The 23,472-nt window shown below is 24.4% G+C and overlaps 1 protein-coding gene across 1 annotated transcript; it reads right to left on the bottom strand.

Moving 5' to 3' along the window:
• Positions 1-1,345: 1,345 nt before the first annotated feature.
• On the bottom strand, positions 1,346-22,740 carry LOC145842926 (iron-sulfur clusters transporter ABCB7, mitochondrial-like). The gene is made up of 11 exons (XM_082950402.1): positions 22,656-22,740; positions 19,163-19,307; positions 16,455-16,755; positions 10,861-11,035; positions 10,480-10,637; positions 8,421-8,614; positions 5,354-5,453; positions 4,301-4,444; positions 2,848-2,979; positions 2,411-2,518; positions 1,346-1,492 (listed from the first exon to the last, which is right to left on the bottom strand). Exons 1-11 carry the CDS (start codon positions 22,738-22,740, stop codon positions 1,346-1,348), a joined length of 1,689 nt encoding a protein of 562 aa, XP_082806528.1.
• Between the last annotated feature and the right edge of the window lie 732 nt (positions 22,741-23,472).

Raw genomic sequence — 23,472 nt, 5'->3', positions numbered from 1 at the left:
TAATTAAATTGTGCCTAAGACCTTTTTTTTGCTAACCAATACAAACCCCAGAACCTAAGAATATCTATTGTAAGAATATCTCGTGAAATTTAACTAAACCCATCGTTGTGGCCCAATGCAGCTTATCTCCCCCTGACTTGCTATGATGACTCTCAAGGAGGCCGGATCATCGACTATTTAAATTCGGACAGTTCTAATTGTTAGAAAGTTTTAAATGGCCAAAACTCAAAAACTAATATTTATTAAAAAAAATAAAATATGCGTGTTTAGGTCTTACTTGTTGTATTTTTTTTAATATTTTTGGACGTATGGATAAAATAAGTTATAATATATAGTAATTTTAAGTTATTTTGAAGCAATTTGTTGATAAATATTTTTTTCTAAAAACAATTTTTTTTTCAGTATTAACTAGACCTATATATGATTTTTTAAATTCTTTCAAGTACTTATTACTTTTTGAGTTGTGGCCCTTTAAAAACTTTATAATAATTTAATTTGTAGGAACTTAAGTTGACCGAATTTGAATTCTTATGTAACCAAGGGGTCGTATGGACCACTGTAGAAAACTGTGATCTATACAATAGCAATTAAGTACAAAAAAAAAGTATACAGATTTAGTACTTATAAAGCTTTTAAAATAATCTTATACAAAAAGAGTTGTGAAAAATTTTGATTACCTTAAGAAAACAGCAAAAAATAAAAAATCAAAGTAGAAATGAACTGTAACGCTATAAAATATTTGCTTTTCGAAAACATTTAGTTAAAACGTTTTATTCAGTAGAAAATATTTTGTTTAATCCACAAAAAATAGTGTCACTGAAAAGTATTAATTACATTATTTGAAAAAAAAAATTGCTATGCTATGAAGTAAGACAATATTTCTAAATAAAAAATGTATTGCACAGAACTTTTTGATATAATATTTAAAATATATATGTAAGAAAAACTGCTAGGAAAGGTTTTAGAAAACACAAAAAGTATTAATAGTTTTATGAAGTTTAGAAAATATTATATTTAATAGTATTATTAATTTCAGCAAAAAATAAGTCTAATATACATAATAACATGCAATACTAAGGTACTAATGGCTAATTTTTCGTAAACGATCATTTTAAAAGACAAAAATTTATAAAATTTTATAACATGATTGATATTAGTTGTCTAGTAAAAAATGCCATAAAAATCTAACTTAAAAGTAATTGTTTTTAATAATTTACAGCGATTGTTATAGCTTAAAAAATTCATTATTCCTCATAAATTAAATTTAATAAGTTTTAAGGTTATATTTTATATGTTTATGATTATTAACAAAGATATTTAAAGAAAATCAAGATCTTTTATTCACTTATACTTTTAAATTATAATCATGCTCTTCATCGGAAGTGGACAAATCATAACTGTTTTCTTTGTTTTGACTTTTCCAAAGCTTGGTGTACTTGCTATCAGATTTTTTCAAAAGTTCTTCATGAGTTCCGTTTTCAATAATATTACCCTAACATAAAAAATGGATATTACATATTAGTAAGTTATGTAGCCAAAAAAAATTTAATAACTTTGAACTAGTTCATAAATATTTTTTATGTACATGCAAAACTTCAAATTTAAGTAGACTAAAAAGTTTTCTGAGCATTAGAAACTTTATAAAATTTTAAACGGATATATTACAAAGCATAAATATCTTTATTATCCACACGATGTTAAAAATATAGGTTTAAATAAAATTTGCATAGATGGGTGGGAATGGTTGTGCAAAAAGATCTATTTCTAAAAGTTTTTCCTCTTTTTTTTACTTTTTAAATATTTCATGTTCACTTATATTCACTTATACTACTGGAAAATAATTAAATGTTTTCACAAATTAAACATTTGTTTTCAAAAATATTTCAAACAATTTTATAGCTTGTCAAAAAATGTTGTATACTACTTTACAAGGTTGTCTTTAAAAGTATTGTCATGTCAATATTAATTTTTTTCTTCTTAACTTTAGTTAAATTTTGTAAGTATTAAAACAAAACTATACAACGCTGAAGGTTGTATGTATGTTAATTAAAAAATAAAACAATTTATAAGTTTAAAAAATCTTTGTAAAGTCGAACTTCAAACATTCAAAAACAGTTTAAGATTAATTTTACAATACATAGATTAGTTTACATAAGCTTATATATGTTTTAAATATTAAACTAGAAATTTAGAAGTTAATTGACAAAATCAAAACTAAAAAAAAAGAAACTAGTTTTCCTAGGTTTAACTATCTATTTAGATATTTTTATATTTAATATAGCTTTTCTAATCAAGTTTAGTAGTGTATAATCACTTTTTAAACTTCAGTTTATTGCTTTATTAGGTTGTTTATAAATGAGGTGAATAAATAACATTGAAATTTTAAATAAACTAAAAATATACAACAAACTTTTTCAAGTACAAAAATTTGATCACAATCCATCACGGTAGAAAGTCGGTGAGCAATAAATATTGAAGTTCTATTTTTAGTCATTCGTTTGATTGCTTTCAGTATGTTCTAAATAAAAACAAAGTGTTTTCAACTTTAAGTCAAACTTAACCTTTTTACTAGTTTAACAAACTGATTGTAAACAACTGTTACTAATTTCAAACATTAACGAGTTTTTAAGTAGAAACAAGTTGTTTTACTAAGTTAAATATCTGAGGCAGAAACGTTTAAATTTTGAACTTCTTGAACACACCTAACCGAATTTATAAATTTTTAATGTTGAATACTTTGCTATTCAAACTTACAAATTAACAAATTAATATTCTCATATATGTTCTTGGTAGAACTTTTTAGGTTTAAAACTTAAGAAGATAATTTTCATTACTTATTTAACACACTTCTTCAGTTATGGAGTCTAAAGAGCTAGTTGCTTCATCGTAAAGCACGATCTGAGGATCTTTTAAAACTGCCCTTGCGATAGCAATTCGTTGCTTTTCTCCACCAGATAGCTTTAGTCCTCGCTCTCCAACCTATTGTTAACTAAAAACTATTATAAAGATAATGTTATTAAAACTTTTTTGTATCGTCACAAGTTTTTTGTTCATCTAAAAAAAATTTTAAAACCAAATTTCTTACTAAAACATTTATCTTTAAAATCCATTTCTAAATTAAGTTATATTTTTTGTTAATTATATTGCTGTACACGTTTTTCATTAGAAAAAATATTTACAAAAACAATTTTAGAGTAAGTTTTTAGAGAAAGAAGTCTTTCGTGAAATAGATTATAATCAAATATAACACTAAAAAAAGAAAAAAAAAAGAAAAACTATAATGATCTATCTGGAATAAAATATTGATCTTTGCCCCCAAACAACAGTTTACCAACTCATGTTTTAGAGTAAAGATTTTTTATGGCATAACAATAAGGTTTATATGATTCAAATAGACAGAATTAGATCTCAAAAACTCGAGTATCATTAAACACAAAATTGCTAAACCGTTTTATGTTATGTTTAGATAGTAAAATAACATAATTGAATAACATGAACTAAATGAAATTTTTTAAAGCCTATTTAGTTTTTAATCCTAATATAAACTAGTATCATTTTAGCTAATTTTAAAAAACGTTTTGAGAATATAAGTACACTTTAAGCTTAAAAAAAACTTACACAATAAGGCAAACTGTCAATTAGTTTTTCTTGTCAAAAAATAATAGTGGCTATTTCTTAATACCATAACATAGTGATCGCTGTGTTTTTAAAACTTTTCAGCTGTTGTTACTTTTTAGTTTGTGTTAAAAAATTCAAGTTTTCCGAAAACATTTCTAGTTTATTTTCAAAAAAAAAATTATAAGTTAAATTTGAAAAGGAAATCTCTAGAACATTGCCCTGTTATGTTTATTGAAGCTCAGAACTCTGATTGTTTTGCTTTAAAACAAAGTCTTAAAACTAATCATTTCATAATTTTTGAAATTGTTAGTGGTTGTTAAAAAACGGTTAAAGACTTAGGTTTTAAAGCAAAGCAATCAGAGTTTTGAGCTTTAAGAAATATGATAGGGCAATGTTCAAGAGATCTTCTTTTATATATAACTCAACTTTATCAAAAAGGCTTTTGAAAGTTAAAACTTTAGTGTAATGATATGAAACTAAGGTACTAATGTTTAAGACTTGGTATAAGCATAAACTTATTACTTTATTTTACATAAAGGAATACTATTTTAAATTTAAATCTACAAATCTTCTCGAATAGGTTTGAAAGTTTTATAAAATCGATACTAAAAAATCAAAGTTTTTTAGTATAGTAATTAAAATGAGTAAACTACTGTTTATAGAAAAAAAAATCACAACATACTCTAGTATTGTATCCATCTGGCATCCTAAGAATAGACTCATGAAGTTCTGCCATTTTTGCTGCTTCTTCAACCTTTTCTTTAGAAGCATTTAAGTCTCCGTAAGATATATTGTAGTAAATTGTGTCGTGAAACAATACTGTGTCCTAAAAAATTGTTTCGATATCCAAAACACTAATTTTCAAACGTTAAATCAAAACATATCGCTAATTTAATATATTTGTTTTCATAAATTAACTAGAAAAAAGCTTAAATAAAATTAAAGTTCTATGACAAATAAATGTTGTTAAACATTAGTTGTTAACAATCTTTACTACTAAAAAGTCAAAACGAAACACTTTTGTTTGAATACTACTAATAGCTGTATATAATATAAATATTTCATCTTTTTTATTAAAACTTCGTAAAACTGTGTTAGTTGCTGCATAAAGAAACGTCGTTATTGTTTAATCAATTGAGTAACTTTTGATTTTTTATTTTTATTGTCTTTGTATAAAAAAAAAAAAAGTCAACTTGTGCGATAACACAGTAGCTGATCTTTTCTATAAAGTGAATGAGGTTTGCTTTATAAAAAAAAATATGTACTAGGACTTGTTTTTTATATAATTAGTAACTAAACTATTTATTATTAAGCATATACTCCGATAACGATTATAGCTATTTTTATTTAATTAAAGGTTACAAATTTTCGTTTCAGCTTAGCAAACACGGACTAAGCAAGTAAATTGTTTGATTAGATGTGATGAAATAAACAGAAAGTTGATGAAATGATAGTTTTAAAAGAACTGCAAATACCGTTCATCTGTCAAGTCGTAGATTAGTTATCTAACATGGGTAATTAATTTTAAATACAACTGCACGTAGCAAAGAAGTTTTTCAATCAAAACGCAATGTCTATTTCATTTCATCGAGTTGTATATGGTTTTATTTTATACCATTAAGTTTGATAAAATGTTTTGTTTATTTATTAAACATCATTAAATTACTATCATTAACACTTAAAAACTTCTATTTTATACAATAGTTGACTATAATTAAGTACTTTCTAATCTTACCTGAGGAACAACACTAATGCTTTTTCTAAGGCTGTTAAGCTCAACTTGAGTTATGTCATGACCACCTATCATAATAGCACCTTGATCGCAGTCATAAAACCTTTTGTAAATAACAATTTTGGTTCATTGAAAATATTTCAGTAACTGTACAACAACTTAAGTTGTTATATGCTTAATGTTTACACATTTTATTATTATTGACTGTCCGATGTAGTTTAGATTAATGAAGTAGAACTTTATTTACTAAAACGTAGTTCGTACCCTTAATCTAATTTTTCATAAATCATATAAACTTCAATATCTTTTAATTTTTAGTTGTTTATATTTCAGCTTTTTGTAATACTTAAAGTTAAGTATTACTTATTCACAAAAGACCCGTTTCTAAATTTTTGTATTACTAATTTACTTAAACATTTATATTCATATCCAGTTTAATGACACTAATAAAGCTGTTGAGAAATAATGTGAGGCATAACTGTAGATAGTAGTTTATTAATAAAAATAAACTAGATTACGAGTTACAAAAAGTGTTACTCTTCATTATAAAAATATTATAAAATTAAGTTTATACCAGTTTTAAACTTTTAAATAAAAACTTTGTAGATAAAACATGTGTATATTTCATAAATATTAGCTAATATTGTGCTTTTGTAATGTTTATTTAAATACAAAGCACAAATATATATAAAACATAAAGTTTAGCTGATTAGATTTTTGAACCTATTTCTTACTTGAGATTTTTTATTAGCTTTTTTATATAACTATTGTAAATATGACTCATTTAATTAAAATAAGTTATTATATTTTCAAAACTTATAGCATTTTAGGTTAAGATTTATTTTTGGTAAATCAATGCTTGTGTAATTTATCTAGTGTATACTTTTTTTCTTAAAATAATCAAGAAGACACGGAAAAAATGAAGATTATGTATTATCTTCATAGTTTTCTTAGCTATATAAACTTAGAAAAATACTTTTATACCAATGAATACTTTTGTCAGATTATAATAATTAGTTTTTAGACCTTGTTACTAAAAGTACATGATACGTGATACTAACTTTTTATTGAGTTTCGTAACCTCAGTATTTAAACAAAACGCTTTCAATTTAACAGCTGTTCAAGTATATATTTAACGTTTGTTTTTAAAACCTTCTATGTAAAAAAGTAAATACTGTTGTTATGTTGGTAGTTTTTATATGATTAAAAAGGTTACTTTTGTACAAAAGTTTTTAAGTTATAAACACAGTAATTGCTAATTTTTTTTTGTTAAAAAGTTCAGAAACATATAAATAGTTTACTTTAACAATTTTTTTTAATAGTTATTTTAAAACTTTGTTTTTAAGTTAAATAGACTGTGTTTTTAAATACAGCCACCTCTCGCGAATCTACGCACTCATTTGATTACGCAACCTCGTTTAGTAACGCATTTTAGTATTAAAACAAAAAACTCTTTATACTGTAAATTTAGTGAAAAGTCAGCAAAATATCGCTAAAAATACCACAAATGAATTTCATATAAGGTATGCACTTTTTGAGGAAAGTTTCAGCTTATATATAAGCTATAAAGTTTAAATATTTAACAAAATGAAAGTTAACCAACTTTTAATAATAAAACTAATCTTTAGTTAACTATGTTCAAATTTGTTATTTTAAATGAATTCTATTATTTTTAAGCGCAGTGCTATTTACGATGCATTAGTTAACATGAAATAAAAGCCCTCATCTTAATTTTATCGTGTAATTAGTATGTTACATTATATTATTGATTTACAGTAAGCATATATGCTTAGCAAACAGTTTTAAAAGTTAAAAAAAATCCTTTTTCGAATAACATACACAATTGACTTAAATATTTCAAACTAAAGCAAGTTGTAACCTCACGCTCCAAACAATAAGCAAAACCGAAAAACAAAGTCATATGCAATTAACGATTGTACAAAGTAGTACTTGTTAATAAAATTTAAGAAAATAGCTAATATAATAGGTGTATTTCCTACCTTTTCTAAAGTTACGATCTCTCATTTGGTTACGTACTTTTGCTGTGGACATAATGTGCGAAGATTCGCGATAGGTGACTGTAGTATTTTTTGCTAATTTTCAGAGACTTAGTGTCTAAAACGACAAATCGAAATCTAATAGGCTACTGGATTAAATTGTTATATAATGTAATATCAGAACGTTTTCACTATGCAAGAAATGTTTTAATAAAGGTAAAATTTAAAATAATTCTTTCAATGCTTTGTTAGACTTTTTATAATTTTAAACTACTCAGTAGACTAAAAAGTCAGTTTGAAAATTTTATTAAACATGTTCGTTAAAATAAAATAACTTATACAAGTTACGTAGTGTAAGACACATATTTTTGAAAAGAATAATAACTGTAGTATTAAAACCTTTTGTAAAGTTTTATTACATAAAATTAGTTTTCTTTCTGTTGGTTCTTTGGTAAATATAATATCTTTTAAAACAATCAAAATATTCATCAAGTAAATTTGCGTTCATAAATTTAAAAAAAAACTGTATTTTTAATTAATTAAAATTAAATATAGTTTACACAGTGTGGACAATATTTCAAATATAACAAATTACTTAATTTAGATATAAAATATTAATTTTCAAAATATTTTATTTAATTCTGTAGTACTATATATGCTGGATGGTAAAAGAATACTGTGATAATACTTATATCTTACGTATTTTACTGTAAATTATAAAAAAGATTTTTTACATAACAAACAAGTTTTTTTTTACAAAATTATATAAAAAAACTAAAAAGTTTTATCTATTTTGAATCGCGTTAAAAGATATGTCAAAAAACTAGATTTCGATTAAAGCCTAGACTTATTTTCAGTAAAAAATACTTTGTTTATAAAGCTGAGTTATAGTTTTCATCAGACAATTTAATTTAGTTATAAAAAATGGAAATTGTTATGTTTACGGTATTATGTTAGAAAAAAAGTTAACTAAGTGTATAAATAAAGTTTCGTACAGAAGAAACTTTCTATTAGAAGCAATTTTTAGTTTTTATTTTATTTAAATTAATGAAATCAGATAACACTTAATTGACCTGTAAAGTAAACGAACTATTGTGGATTTTCCATTACCGCTACCACCAACGATTCCGACTGATTGTCCGCTTTTTACATGAAAATTTACATCATGAAGTATTTCCTTTTCCTTGTTGTAGCCAAACGTTACGTTTGTAAATTCAATTGAAGTTTGATTGTCAGGAAGTTCTAGCTCTTTAGCGTCGTCTGCAATCTGTTATAAAGTGTAATGTAAAGGTTACGAATCTTTAACTTTTTTATTTTAATTGTTTCTAAATTATGTCGTAATATTAAATAAGTCATGGGTTTTATTTAAATGCAAACTTAAGTTTGAATTTTAGTATTATAAAGTTAAATCAAAATAAAATACAGTCTGAAGCTTATTTTACCATTACTTAATGATAATAAATACTCTTTTTAATTTCAAACCAGTTATAACTTTATTTATATTAAACTTGGAAAATAAGCATTAAGATGCTTAAGAAAAAAAATAAAATATTTAAAACTAATTTTGAATAAAAATTTGCAAAACTTTAGTTTATATTAGTATGACTGGGTTTATTCAGTGCATATAAGTTTTTCAAAACTTATTTTACCTGAACAGTTTTATTTTCAATATGAGTAGTTTAAGTGCTCAAAAGCATAACTTTGATTTCAAGTGTTCATTTAAAAATACTTTACCTAAATTTAAAAAAATAAATATATACAAAATGAATTAAACTTTTGTTATATCAAAAGCTGCTGGTTATGAAATAAATATTTAAAAAAGCTATAGGCTATTAAAAGTTTTTTTCAACAAAAAAAAAAATAGTCCAAGTACTTATGATTAAACTTTTTTTTTTTACTAGGGTCCATTTGTGTAAAAAAAATTGTTTTGAAAACGAGTAATAATAATTGTAAAACAAAATGTTATGTACTTACAATAAAAAAACAACAAACGAGAATTTAAAAAAAAAGTTTAGTACTTGTAAAATAAAAAACTTCGATACTTTCATAAAAAGGAATTATATTATAAGATATATTTTAAGTAGTTAAGTATAAACAAAACAAACTTATTTTACCAAACCGTGTTTTGAAAAATAACTTCAAGCTAACATTTTGTTAGCAATCTTAGCTTATATTATTTTGGATTGTATGTAGTGCAAAATAGTCTTTAATTTGCTTAAAAAATAAAATAGATTAAATAAACTTGATATTAAGTATTTGAATGTTTATTTTTAACAAGTAATTACTTAAAAAACTTTACATAATAATTAAATTTCAAAAATTTCTTTTTGTTTAATTGATTGTTTTATTACTAAGTGTTTGAATATTTAAATGATAAAAAAAAAATTGTTTAATAGCTCGTAAGAAATTGCATAAGCATGTGGTGTACAACTCGATAACTGAAATGTTCCTTTGTACTTCAGGTCCTTAGACCAAACTTTTTGATTGCTTTTATTTATCGTTCAATAAAAAATATATATTCATATATATTAAATAATCTTAAAAATCATTACATAGGGCTTTAATCTACAAAAATATTATTTTTATAAAATAACAAAATTTAAAAAACTAAAATATATGACTTTGAAGTAAACATATATACTTAATATATAATGGTTACTTTACTACTTGAAACCAATCTATCTTTGATATTTTTTCAAATCTTTATAGTTCAATTTTGTCTGTTTTAGATTGTAATTTATAATTTTTCAAAGTATTTAGTTACTGTTGTTTGTTATTATTTTTCAACTAAGTTATGTGTTTCTAAAACAAAGTTCGTTTGATTTATTTATTTATTTTAAGAAATAGAAACAAATTTGTTTCTATTTAAACTGAAAAAATGGTTCTGAACCGTTCTATATTACTCTACAACTCGTTAAAAACATAGTCTTAATTTTTTGTTAACAGTTTTACAGTATTGATATTTTTTGTTTTTTGTTTGAAAAATATGATTTGCAAACCTTTATTCGTTAGCTATCTGTTTAAATAAATCTGTATTAGTAATAAAAAGTTACATGCACTGCTAAAGTAAAAAATTTAACATACTAAACAAAGAAAAATAATCCGACAAAACTTATAATATTAACAGCTAACTTTCACATCCTCCTCTTTTTCCAAAAGTTTGAAGAGTCCTTCCATATCAATTATTGCTTGTTTTAGATTCCTGTAAATGCCGCCGAGAAAATTTAATGGAAAAGAAAGTTGAAACAATAAACCGTTCACATAAACCAAATCACCAACAGTCAAATTGCCTAAAGTATTCGTTATATTCTTATAACGTATAATTTTAGCTTCTTTATAATACTACGAACAAAACAGACTCATAAATAAGTAGCATACTTGTATTTTTATTTTCTTTAATAAAATATAAATTCGTTAAATTAGTTATATTTTCTAACTTTTTAAAATGTTGAGTGTTAACTAGTATTTTTTTTCTTTATAATGTTTGTTTATGTTACTGTATATTAAACTAACCGTTTCTTATACCAAATACAGCAAAAATCATTATTGAAGTAAGGCCAATGCTGAATATCAGTTTTTGACCAAAATTAAGTAGTGCAAGTGTTTGATAAGTTTTTAAGTTTGCGCTTTCGTAATTCGCCAATACTTGATCATACCTGTCGACTTCGAATTTCTCGTTGTTGAAATACTAAAAAATGCAATTTAACTAGGAGCTGTTAGTAAGAATATTTTGAATAGTAATAACTGAATTATTAGCTTTAATAGACAAAAACAGTCTATGTCTGTATTTTGATGAAAATGACTTATAAATTAATAACGTCGTCTAATAAAGTTCTTAATACTTTAGCTTTATCAATTATAATAAATTAAAGCTGTTTCCAACTTTTTCAGTTATCAAAACATTCAGTTTATACAATAAGTTAAAGCTCTTTTTTTCGAAAATAGTGTGGCTTTTATAACGATTACATGACAATTCGAATTCCGACATTTAAAGCTGTTTAAAAAATATTTAAAGGGTCACAAATCAAAAAGTAATATATATTCAAAAAACCGGTCCTTGGTCTAATTGTTAAGACTTTGATAGTAAAAACTTCATAAAAAATACTTTAAAACAAAAATTTTTGTAAATATTTAAAAAGACCAATTATAAAACGTATTTTAGCTATATATAAAAAAATATTAAATAATTTCGAAGCAAAATATGGTTCTTAGCAGGGGAGTAGCGTGGGAGGGACACTGGCGCATGCGTGCCACCAAAAAAATAGAAAAGAAGTAAAAAAAAAGAATGTAATATGTTTATCTTTTATTGTCTATTTTTTCTGCTTAATTTGCCTTTTTTCAACTATGTTTATCTAGTATTCGAAAAGTTAAACGCAGTTTTGAATACAAATTAGTGACAAGTTAGGGAAATAATCCATTATACTGATTCGGTGCGCAAGCGAAAGTGCGCACCGATGTTGATAAAAAACTCCATAAGAAAAATTTTATAACTTCATTAATTTCATAATAATTTAGACTCAAAAAGAACGCAACTAATTAGTGCATAGCAGTAGTACAGGGGTCGGCAGGCAGTTGGTGGTCGCGGGCCAAATTTCAAGTGAACAAAGTCTTCGCGGGCCGCAGTTTTAGTTTTAGTGACATTTGAATAAATTTTTAGTTTTAGTCACACTAGAAAGAAGTTTTACTTTTATTCACCTTATCATTTTAAATGACTTTTAGCTAAACATAGAATGCCTATTTTAATTAATATTTATTAGAATAAAATTTTCTTTGACTAATATACTTAAGTGTTAATAAACTATATATTTTCATAAGCACTTAATAAGTTAAACTTAATACTTTTGTAATTTTACTTACAACCTAACTCTCTATAAAAACCTAACTTTTAAGACAATTTATGGGTTAATTTTATATATTTGTTATATTATCAACCCTTTTTTCATATTTCTAAGAGTATTTACTTCAAAAAAAATTTTTTGCGTGTTAAATAGTTTACATTCATTTAAAAATTTAGTCAACTTAATAAGATTAATACCTGTTTGTATTCCAGAAAGATAGAACAAATTCTTTAAAATAATTAATTCTCGAATACTTAAATAAAATATCTAATTAGTAACTAGTCTTTTACATGGTTGCCACTTAAAAAGCAAAAATGTCTGAGTTTTATCAAACCAGTCTAAGTTTATTAAAATTTAAAAATGCTAATAAATCGTTTTAATCAAACTTAAATACTTAGTAAAAATATCATCATCAAAAAAAAGTACACTAAGTGTAAGAAAACAAGAAAAAACTACAATTAGTAAACTACGCTACAGTCATAAAAACTTTTCTGGGAATTAAAAGATTTCTTTAAAGTGTTTGAAATAAAATTTTCACACACACCTGAGTTTTCTAACTTTTAAAATAGCCTGTTTGTGAAGCAACCAAGTTAAAACAAAGTTCACAACATAAAGAAACAACGAAAGTTATTAACAGTAAATGAATTACATGCCAAAAAAAGTAAAAGTCAGCTTGAATGGACAATTAAGTTTCTTAAACAATTAAAAAAAAAGTATAAAACTTTATTGAGTCATTAGCGAAATATAAAAACTTATTTTTTATTTAGCATTATAGCAATTCTTTATCCGCAATAAGAATGTTGCATTTAAAAGTATTAATTGTAAAATATAAGACGAGCTAAAAAAATAAAAAAACGTTAGTTAGGACTTATTGCGAAAAACGATAAAAAAACAAATCACCAAAGTCAGTTCCAACAAAGCACATGATTATCTTTAGCAACTACAGAATTATCAGAAAAAATTGTTAAGGCAAGTTATAAAGTAGCAAAATTTATTATTTAAAATGAGATACCGTTTATAATTGAAAACTTTTTTAAAGATTTTATGTTAGCAGTAGTAAAAGACTTTTGTTTATTTCTTCAACGACATCAAAAAATTATATTAAGGAAATTCATTAAGGTTATAAAGTCGCATAAATCAAATTAGAACTTTAATCAATATGTTAACATGAGAGCACTGATAGAAAAACTATTGCTCATCTGAGAATTTTTATTAGAGATGTTTTTACTAACTTTGACATTTTAGTAGAGTTTCTTGGTTTAGTTCCAACACGAAGCACACCAATCGGTCAAATTTCACAAGTAAAGGTGAAATGCACAAATACAAAGTTTTTAGAAGTACAATTCCTTCTTTTATTTTTAGTAAAAAGTTTAATTAAAGTTTAAAAAGTGTCTTAAAAAATATATCAATATTAAATAACACTGTTAAGCTACTTTAATATATTTTTAATAAAGAAATGTTTATTTGCTAAATTTTTTGTATCAAATAGAAATTTCATTACTTTACATGTAAAAGTTGTTTGAAATTCCAGGTTTTTTCAAAAATTCTCAAATTCAAGTTTTTTTCCTGAATTTTTAAGCATAAATTTTCAAGTTCAAAGCTTTTCTGGGATTCAATTTTTTTGGCAACACTGATTGTTCATACTTGAATGTACACAATGATATAAATAATATTTTGAATTATATCAGCTGCAAGACTTAAAATTTAACATATATTTTAACTCAAACTAACACTGTGGATTGAGCAAAACTTACATCATAAGTTTAATTTGCCACTCTTTCAAGCAAAAAGCCAGCCTGAGTCAACAAAAACATTCCTGATATTTTTATATGCAAAAAACAATTCTAGCCAAAAAATTATAAAAAAACTTAATTGGCCTGAGATTTGAAGTCTTCAAATAGTGATAGTCTGAGTGTGTGTCAATTTTTAGTTGTTTATTTGCTTGAATTTGAACTATTTGGATTAAAAATGTACAAACTTTATAAATTTACCATCTCAAACCTAGTTTATATTAAATAGGTAGCTCCAAAAAACAGCAAATGTGTGTATTGATATGCAAGGCATAAAAGTTAACTTAGTTTGACATAAACAATGTTTGAAAAATGAAAATGTATACCTAAAAAAATTTTTTAATTTATGTCATATATACTGTTTTAAATGTGTCTGTACAAATTTAGATATTACATGTAGAAATAACAATGTCAGAAAATTATGCATAAACTAAACTTAAATTAACTAAAGTTTTAAATAAAAAGTGGTTTAAAATATGAGCATATTTTTAAGTTGGTGTGCATATAAATTAATTTAAGTGCAAAGAAAACTTCTAAATAATTAAAATTTGTAAAAACAAAAATTAAATAAACCTTATTTCTTATAACTATGTTATTTTAAATGCTTTTACACTAAAATATAACATTGACAAATAAAAAATCTATAAAAGAAACTTTGGTTTAGAAAATGTTGAAAAAGAATATCTAAGCTATAAAGAAATGACACTTTAGTTAATTACTGTGCATACTTTTGTACAAAATGGAAAACATTTGCGTTTAGTTTATTAAATAAATAGGTATTATATAACTAACTTATTAAATTCAAGCACTCTTAACACTCTTTTTTCAGATAATTACTTAACTAAAGCAGTATCTTCTTCTAATTATTTTAGAATGCTATACAGAGACTTAAAACCAAACTAATCAAATTAAATCGAATTACCGAAAAAAATTTAACTTGAAATATATTTTTGCTCAGCGGGCCACATTTACATGCTCGCGGGCCACAAAATTTTCTCTCGCGGGCCGCATTCCATTCAAAAAAATAACGTGCTCGCGGGCCGCAGATTTACCCTTCGCGGGCCGCAATTGGCCCGCGGGCCGCAGTTTGCCGACCCCTGCAGTAGTATAACCTTATGACATATTTTTCTACAAAAAAATTTACAAAGATACGTCACGCTTAAAGGAAAGTTAAACAATTTTACAAGTTTTTGTTTATGCTACAATAAATGTTAAGACTACTGCTAGTTTTCTGATCTTTATTTTTGTACACATACAAGAAAAAGCGTGTCGGCCTATAAGAAATAAACTTTGTTTGTGATTTTTATTTTAAACAAATACAATCAAATGAATTAAATTTAAAAAGTATACTTTTAACTATATCACACAGTTGTAATAGACTGTAATAACAGTTATAAAGTTGGTCTATTTTAATTTCTGTGTAACTTTATTTAAATTATGTGCAATGAGGTGTTGTTATCACTGTTGTATTGTATATTAAAGAGATTGATAGTTTTTTTGTAAATAAAACAGATACTTTCGTTTTATTGACTATATTCATTTTTAAAGATATAAAGTTTACTGTAAGTAGTAAAAACAATCTTTATTTAGTAAATTTACATTTGTGCAAGTATAAGTAATTCTAATGAAACTTATACTTTTTTTTGAATTGTTTAATTTTGTAATATATAAGTATTTTCTAAAACAGTTACTTCGAACTTATTTTATTTAATGAATTTATTTCAATTATATTACTTATAGATAGATCTTTTTACAGCTAATTACAAAAGTTTTAATTTAGGGGATTTTTTGAGAAAAAAATTTGCGCACTTCCTGACCAAAATACCACGCTACGCCACTGGTTCTTAGATACTAGTTAGACCTACAACCGCTTTTTTTATTTTCTCAAATATATACTACTTTTTGAGTTGTGGCCCCTTAAACATTTTTTAAGAATTTGAATTTTCCGAATTTTAATAATCGAGCACCCCTTTTTACAACATTGATTACATAAAAATTAATTTTAAACTAAAGATTCATACTAAGTTTTGTTTAATATTTTTGTTCAGTGAGTAACAGAATGATTGTTAAAAAATCAACTAGCATAAGATACTGAAGTATAAAATAAGTTTAAGCAATTTATAAATAATATAAGTTTAGGTCTTTTAGTTTAAGTGACCCAGGTATTGATGCTTTGATCCAGCATAGTAAAATAAACTTACAATAATAGTGATAAGTTGTTGATAAATATTCACTTTAAAAGTATTTGTTTTAATCATTTTGAATGCTAGTTAGTTTTAAAACTAAGCGTATAAAGAACTAAGTACTAGATCTTCTTACTACTACAACTTGCTTAAATATTTTTTTTTACATTTACTATTCAATAATACAAGTATAAATTATCAGTTAAAGCATTTAATGTCAGTAAAATTGTAGTACGTTCGTAACATAATTTTTAGATAAAGGTAGTTTAATTAGTTTAAAAAAAATAAACGTATACCTTAACTGTTTCATAATTAAGAAGTGAATCATGTGCAATATTTCCAATCTTATTGTCTGCTTTGTTCATTTTTATACGGTATTTAGTTCTCCATGACGTAATTCCAAGCGTCCACGATGAATAAGCTACTATCGTTGCGAATGTGACTGCTGCAAATAAAACACCACAGTTGTACCAAATTATAGATGTAACCATAGCTACTTCGAGCAAAGTAGGAAAAATAGTGAGCACAACCGCCCGCAACGTGGTGTTGATACCTCTTGTCCCTCTGTCTATTGCTTTCCCAAGCCCACCTGTTTGTCTTTAAATATTATTTTAATCAAAAACATGCCGGTATGGTATTTTACGCTATAAAACTAATTATTAAAGAAACTATAAAAACGATACGTATGATATTACTTATTTTTTGTTATAATGTAGCGAAAAATGTAGGGTTCAGCGAGCTGCGGCTAAAAAGGCGGCTAAAACATGCTATCTGCGAGGCACTTTTCAGCTAAAAACATACTTATTTGAAAAAAAATTAAAGTCTTTGTGATTACATACAGGCTTTTAGTTTAATAATAAGTAATTACAAGTGCTTTATTTTTATACTAATTGGTGTTTTGAAATAAAACTTTTTATTGATTACTACAATTATTTTAAATAAGTGCGGTCCGTATAATGTAATACGTTTTTCAATACAGTGCGGCCTGCGAGCAACTGTTTCTAGAAAAATTGGTCTGCAATTTATAACAAGCTGCCAACCCAACTAAAACAACAACCAACTTAAAAGCTCAATACTTACAGTATTTATTAAAGTAAACTAAAAATGACAAAAAAATTCAGTTAGTAGAATTTATAGGGTAAGAAAAATCCAACAGTTTATTAGCTAGCTTGTTAATATTATTTCAGATACAACTATAGCTAAAGTTTATAAAAAAATTGATTAGCATTATTATAACAGTTTTATTTTTAAAAGTTTAAGTTACAAACAAATACAAAAAAATGTTTCTTAACAAATTATAGATACAAAAACTTCATTAAATTGTTAGGTTTACTTAGTAGTCTAATATACTACTAAGTACTATAACGTATCTGTTTTATTAAGCTAAAATATTTAGCTTAAAGTACTTATTAAACGTCTAATTTTTTATTATCAACAAAAGATCACTAACATAGCTTAATGGAGTTTTTTAAAATTTTACCCACTTAAAACGTACAACAAAAAATAAATTATATAGCTTATCTTCAACAAAAAAAATTTTTAAATACCTTTTTTATATATAGACTAGGGTTCAAAAGTTATTACTATAGATTTAAATTTATTTTTATCGGTGAAAGATCACTAAAAAGGGAACGGGTCAAATATGAACAAATTAACTTTTGCACGAAGGGTCAATTTTGCACGAGCGTAAAAAAAGAAATAAAAAGAAAAAAATAATAAAAGTTAAATGATAAAAAAACTACCGATCAAGTGCAAGGGTTAGGAGTAACAGTGATAGTAAAAAGTAAAAAAATAAACATACATAAAAATAGAAAAAAATAAAAATGAATAAAATATTTATAATAAAACTAAAAATGTCGACCAAGGGTAAAAGTTAGAGATAACAGTGACAGTAAAAAAAATATATATAACAAATTACCGACCAAGGGTAAGGGGATTATAGAGTTAGTTAAAAAATAATAACAAATTAATAATAATAAAATAATAGCAATAAAAAAATTTCCCAACCAAAGATAAGGGTTTTGGGTAATAGTTATAGTAATAAAATGATAAAAAACAGTAAAAACAAAGTAAATAAGTTTAAACCCGTGCAAGGTTCTCTTCGTGCAAAAGTGTCCCTTCATGCATTTTTGACACCTGCCTCACTAAAATTGCTTAAAGGAGTTTTTATTTACCCACCTAAAACGTAAACTATAAAATAAGTTATTTGGCTTATCATTAAAAGAAAATTGTAATTGAAAAATACCTTTTTTGTATATAGGCTAGAATTTATCAATATTTATTGAACATTTTAAACTAAATATGTGTAAATTAAAAAAGAGAAATTTAAGCAAGTAAGTAATTGTATTGTAAATAAAATTTTTTAAAGCGGCCTTTTTTTTACGCATTAGTCACTCAGTAAGTCAATATTAATATTTTCATTTTAATATTTTGCTTGTCATTAACAAGATTAAGTATATATAATGATAGTTTTTTCAAAAGTTTTATAATAAGTTTAATATTTAAAAAAACTTAAGAACTCTAATACAACTAGTAACTAAGAAAATAGAATTTATTAAAAAATAAAGTTTTATAATAGAAAAAACAACGAAAAATTTTGTAAAATATTTTACTGAAATCTACTTAACTTTATAATAACCCTACTTAAGCCATTATTGCAAATTTTTTAACTTATTTATTGCCTAGATATCGCCAAAGCACTATTTATATTTTATTTGCAGTTTAAATAAGAGGGCACAAAAATAAATGAACTATTTGAAATAACTATTAATCAATCATTTATAGTATATTTGATAATAATAACTTTCCTGTAAAGTGTAACTTTAAAAGTTATATAAAATAAATCATTAGTATACAAAGACTTAATATGAGCAAGTCAAATAATTTTTAGGCTGACTTAACAGGTACATTTCAGTTTCGTTTTTGCATAAAACTTTTTATTGATATAATAATTAAAACAATACTTTATTTTACGCAATTTAAAAGAAAAAACTGTTTTACTTACCTATCTAAATGGTACTCTAAACCAAGATTGTGTAAATGTTCGAATAATTTTTTAGCTATTTTTCTTATACTTCTTTGGGAAACAGAAGCAAACATTGCATCTCTTGACTCATTACAAAAAGAAACACCAGCAGTTGCAATGCCCCCTAAAATAGACAATTTTTGAAGAAATTTATGTTGAAATTTAATTGGTTTCAGTGATGAATCAGTATAAAAAATTTTTTTAAACGTAAACTTGTTTAATGATAGTTAGTTTAACATTCATTTAAAATTGTTACGTAAAGAGTTAAAAACTAATATTTTTATAATGTTTAAACTTCTATTAGACTGTTCTAAACAAAAAAGTACTAGTAAATTATATTCTGATTGTAGTTTTAAATATGTTACATTAACAATTGTGTCTCTTAAAGTAATAAGTGAATTAATTAATCAAGCATATAAAAAGGTAGGTCAAGTTAGAAAAAGTCTTACAATTTTTTAAGTCAGGATAAAATAAATACCAGAAAACTATAGACCAGTTTCAATATTATCATACGTAAAAAAAATATTAAAAATAGTAGTATAAAACCGTCTATATATTTTTTTACTGAAAACGAAGCTTTAAACAATTTACAGAGAACCACTCTACGAACATGGCTTTGTCTGAGTTTGTAGAAACAGATTTGATAAGAGGGAAGCAGTATGTGCGGTAAAACTTTATTTAAGTAAAGCATTTGACAGTGTTGATAGAAGAATTTTGCTAAGTAAACTAGAATGCTATGGCATAAAAGGGAAAATACAATTGTTAATATAATCTTATTTGACTGAAAGAATACAGTTTGTTAATTTTGTTGGTATGAATCAACATGTGAAAAAGTTGACGTAGGAGTACCACAAAGTTTAGTTGTAGGACCTCTTTTGTTTTTATTACACATTAATGACTTACATAACAATATTAGCTTAAAAGTATTAATTTTGGAATATGATAACTTACTGGGTTACATGAAAGTTATAATTAAAGAAAAATGTTTAAGAGCCAAACTAAAAAACTAGTATATAGTTAAAAAATAAAATATGTGTGTGTCAGTCTAATTTTTGTTTTCCTTTTTGCAAAAAAGTACTTATTTAAAAAGAGTTTTATTAATTACTAAAAAATACTATACTTTTATATTCATTTTAGCCTTAACTACAAAACTATTTAAAACTTTTCACAGAAAAAAAAGTTTTTGTAGGTATCAACTAGACCTACATACGCACTTTTTTTTCAAATACATATTACTTTTTGAGTTGTAGCCCTTTAATGTTTTTTTTACGAACTTGAATTGTCGGAGTTTGTAATACCGGAATTTAAATAGTCGTGCACCCTTACATAGAACAATAAAAAATGTACTTAAACTATAGTGAAAATTTTAATTTTGAACTTCAAAAAGTCTTAAATGGCTAATAAATATTTCAAATTTAACATACATAAAACTAGAAATACACTAGTTTAATCAGTTTGAGATGTCTTTTTAGTAAATTTGAAGTCAAAGTAGGTAAAATTGTTGTAAAAAAGGTGAAAAGTTATAATCATTTAGGAATAATAATAGATAATAAATTGAATTGGTCTGAACACATTGAAATAGTAAAGAATATAATATTAAAGACAATTGATGTCCTTAATAGCAAAAGGTACCTTTCAAACGAAAAATCGTTATGCGTAGTTTTCTAACTTTTTATAAGTCATATAAGGTATAGTTTGTTGTGTTGGAGCAGAACTTATTAAGTCAACGTTCTCATAAATAATGCACTTAAGTGCAATCACTATAAAAAGTACAACAAAAGTATAAGTAACTTAAAGAAGTATATGTATATATATATCAAGAAATTCATTCAAATACAAGCTGGGAGTTATTATATTTAAATTTATAAACAAAATTCTCCCAGTAAATTGTAAGCGTAAGTTTAAAAACATAAACAATGTCTATGTGATTTAACAAGGTCCTCAAAAACAAACTTTTTTTACCAAAGTTTAAATTTTGTTTTATATTAAAATACGTCCACCTGTTTTTTTTTCATAACAGTAGCATATAAGATTACTTATCTTTAGTAAAAATGAAGCTTTTTTCTTTTTATCAAAAAGTTAAAGTTTGAAAACTTACATAAAATTATTAAAGAACACCTGTAAGTAAAGAGGTCATACTCATCATTACAAGGTACGTAGTTTGTTTGGTTGCAACCATCTACGGCATTTTTGTACAACAAAGGAATCTAATAACAAGCATAGATATTTTTTTAATGTTAAAATTAAGAATGTAACAAAGACCTTATTAAAGTTTTAAACAAATTTGTTTCTTGAACGACAAAAAACTCTAAAGAATAAGTTTAACGACCTGGTGTACACAAAAATATTTGGTTATTGCACCATTCTCACCAAGGATACAGTTTAATATCTTTTCAAGAATAAGATAAAATTTTCGTTATTAATTAAGTTAACCAAAAAATAATAAAAATTAAATTTTGAGTTTATATTGAAGGCTTTAAAAAAAAATCCTACTATTTTTTAAATCGATTTTAAACAAACTTTTGTTTTTTACTTTACTTTTAGTTTAATTTAATTCTAATTTTAGACTAACATTTATTAAAAGAACTTTAGCAAAGACCAGTAAGCATAAACTTCCAAGAACTCTAGCTTTAACACTTGGACTATTCTTTGGCCAAACATATTCAAATGTTAACCTGAAATTTTTTATTTAAATTTCAAGCAGTAGTTTAATTTGTATTAACGTAATATAAAATAAAATATCTCCGAATTGAAAAGTTAGTCAGTTTTTATACGTAAAAGCATTTATTAGCTTTACAATTATTTTTTGGTCTTCTATTAAACTTTGAATAATTCTTGAAAGCAAACGATGTACGATGAAATATTTAACATCACTACCTCAAAAAACGGAAATTTAAATTTATAAGCGTTTCTTTTTACTTCTAATTTTTTTACTAAACTGTTAATGTAGTTTTTAAAAGAACTAAAACTGTTTTAATAGCACTTCATTAAAAAATAGAAACTAAAAAAGTTTTCTACAAATGATAAAAAGATAGAAAAAGCCTTTCTATGTATACTGGTTGTAAAGTTTAAAATTTATTCATAGAACAGTATTTAGTTTTATACATATCTGTTTTTAGAAAATAGCCCACTGGGTATGTTTTAAACATTATCATCGGAAGAATGAGACTAACTTTTTTAAATTAAAAAAAGGGAAATTCTAAATTTCTATATTTTTGATTACTTGTTTATAGTTAAATTAAATTTTACATTATAAATTACAAGTTTGTACTTCAGCTTAAATTTTTAGACTTTTTTCTGTTAGTTAAACAACACATTTAAGTATTTTTTTAATGCGAATGTTTTATTTATTTAGTTATTAAAACATGTATAAAAACCTTAATTTTTTTTTGTCTATATCTACTACTTCTTTATACAATTCATTTAGTTTTTATCTATTGGTAAACGTCTTTATTAAAAATATATTTTAAACAAACGAACTTTGCAAGCTTTTTGTAAGAAAGCTTTTTGTATTCTAAGTTTTCATCTCTGCCATAAACGCCTGTGTATCCGCCCATTACAAATTAGCTCTAAAAAAGTACTTATTTGGACATCAAAGCTAAAGTCTTAAGAAAATATTTTTACAAAACTAATAAAATATATAAGCATAAAAATCGAATAGTTCTAGATACAATAATATTTTCATAGTTTTTTATACTAAACATGTATAAAATTAGACTTGTTTTATTTTTTTAAATAAATTAAACCTTAATTGTAAATTTTACTAGCATATAATCTACTTTCTGCAATGTTTTAGCCAAATTGCTTGCTTTCAAAATAACTAAAAAATAAGTCAAACTAAAACTGCAAACTATTTGATGTTAAGCAAGCATTAACCAGCTATATGTGTAGTTATTGTTTGTATAGTCTATATTATTTGACAGAATTTACTTTATAACATTTCAAGAAAGATTTTTTTATAAAAAGAGCTATTTTTGTTAAGTTTAAATAATGCCTTAAAGAAAAAAGCAAGCTCAAGTAAATAAAAAACAAAGTTAAAACGTTTTATACATAAAACTTCTAAGTGCAAGCAAATTGTTTGCTACTGCACAACTTTTTATGTAAGCTCACTGCGATATTGTTTGCTTTATTTTTTCTCGTGTGGACTATTAAACTATTACACAATAAATATAACAATTAACGTGCTATTTATACTGATCTGACATCTAAAATTTGTTTATAGCGAGTTTTTTTTCAAGCGGCATTAAGTTGAGTTTATATGGAAAAAAATTTATTTATAAAAATAACTA

Source organism: Thalia democratica, chromosome 8 (assembly GCF_965202585.1).
Source record: "Thalia democratica chromosome 8, ktThaDemo2.hap1.1, whole genome shotgun sequence".
Taxonomy (NCBI): Eukaryota; Metazoa; Chordata; class Thaliacea; order Salpida; family Salpidae; genus Thalia; species Thalia democratica.
This window is presented reverse-complemented; position numbering and strand designations above follow the sequence as displayed.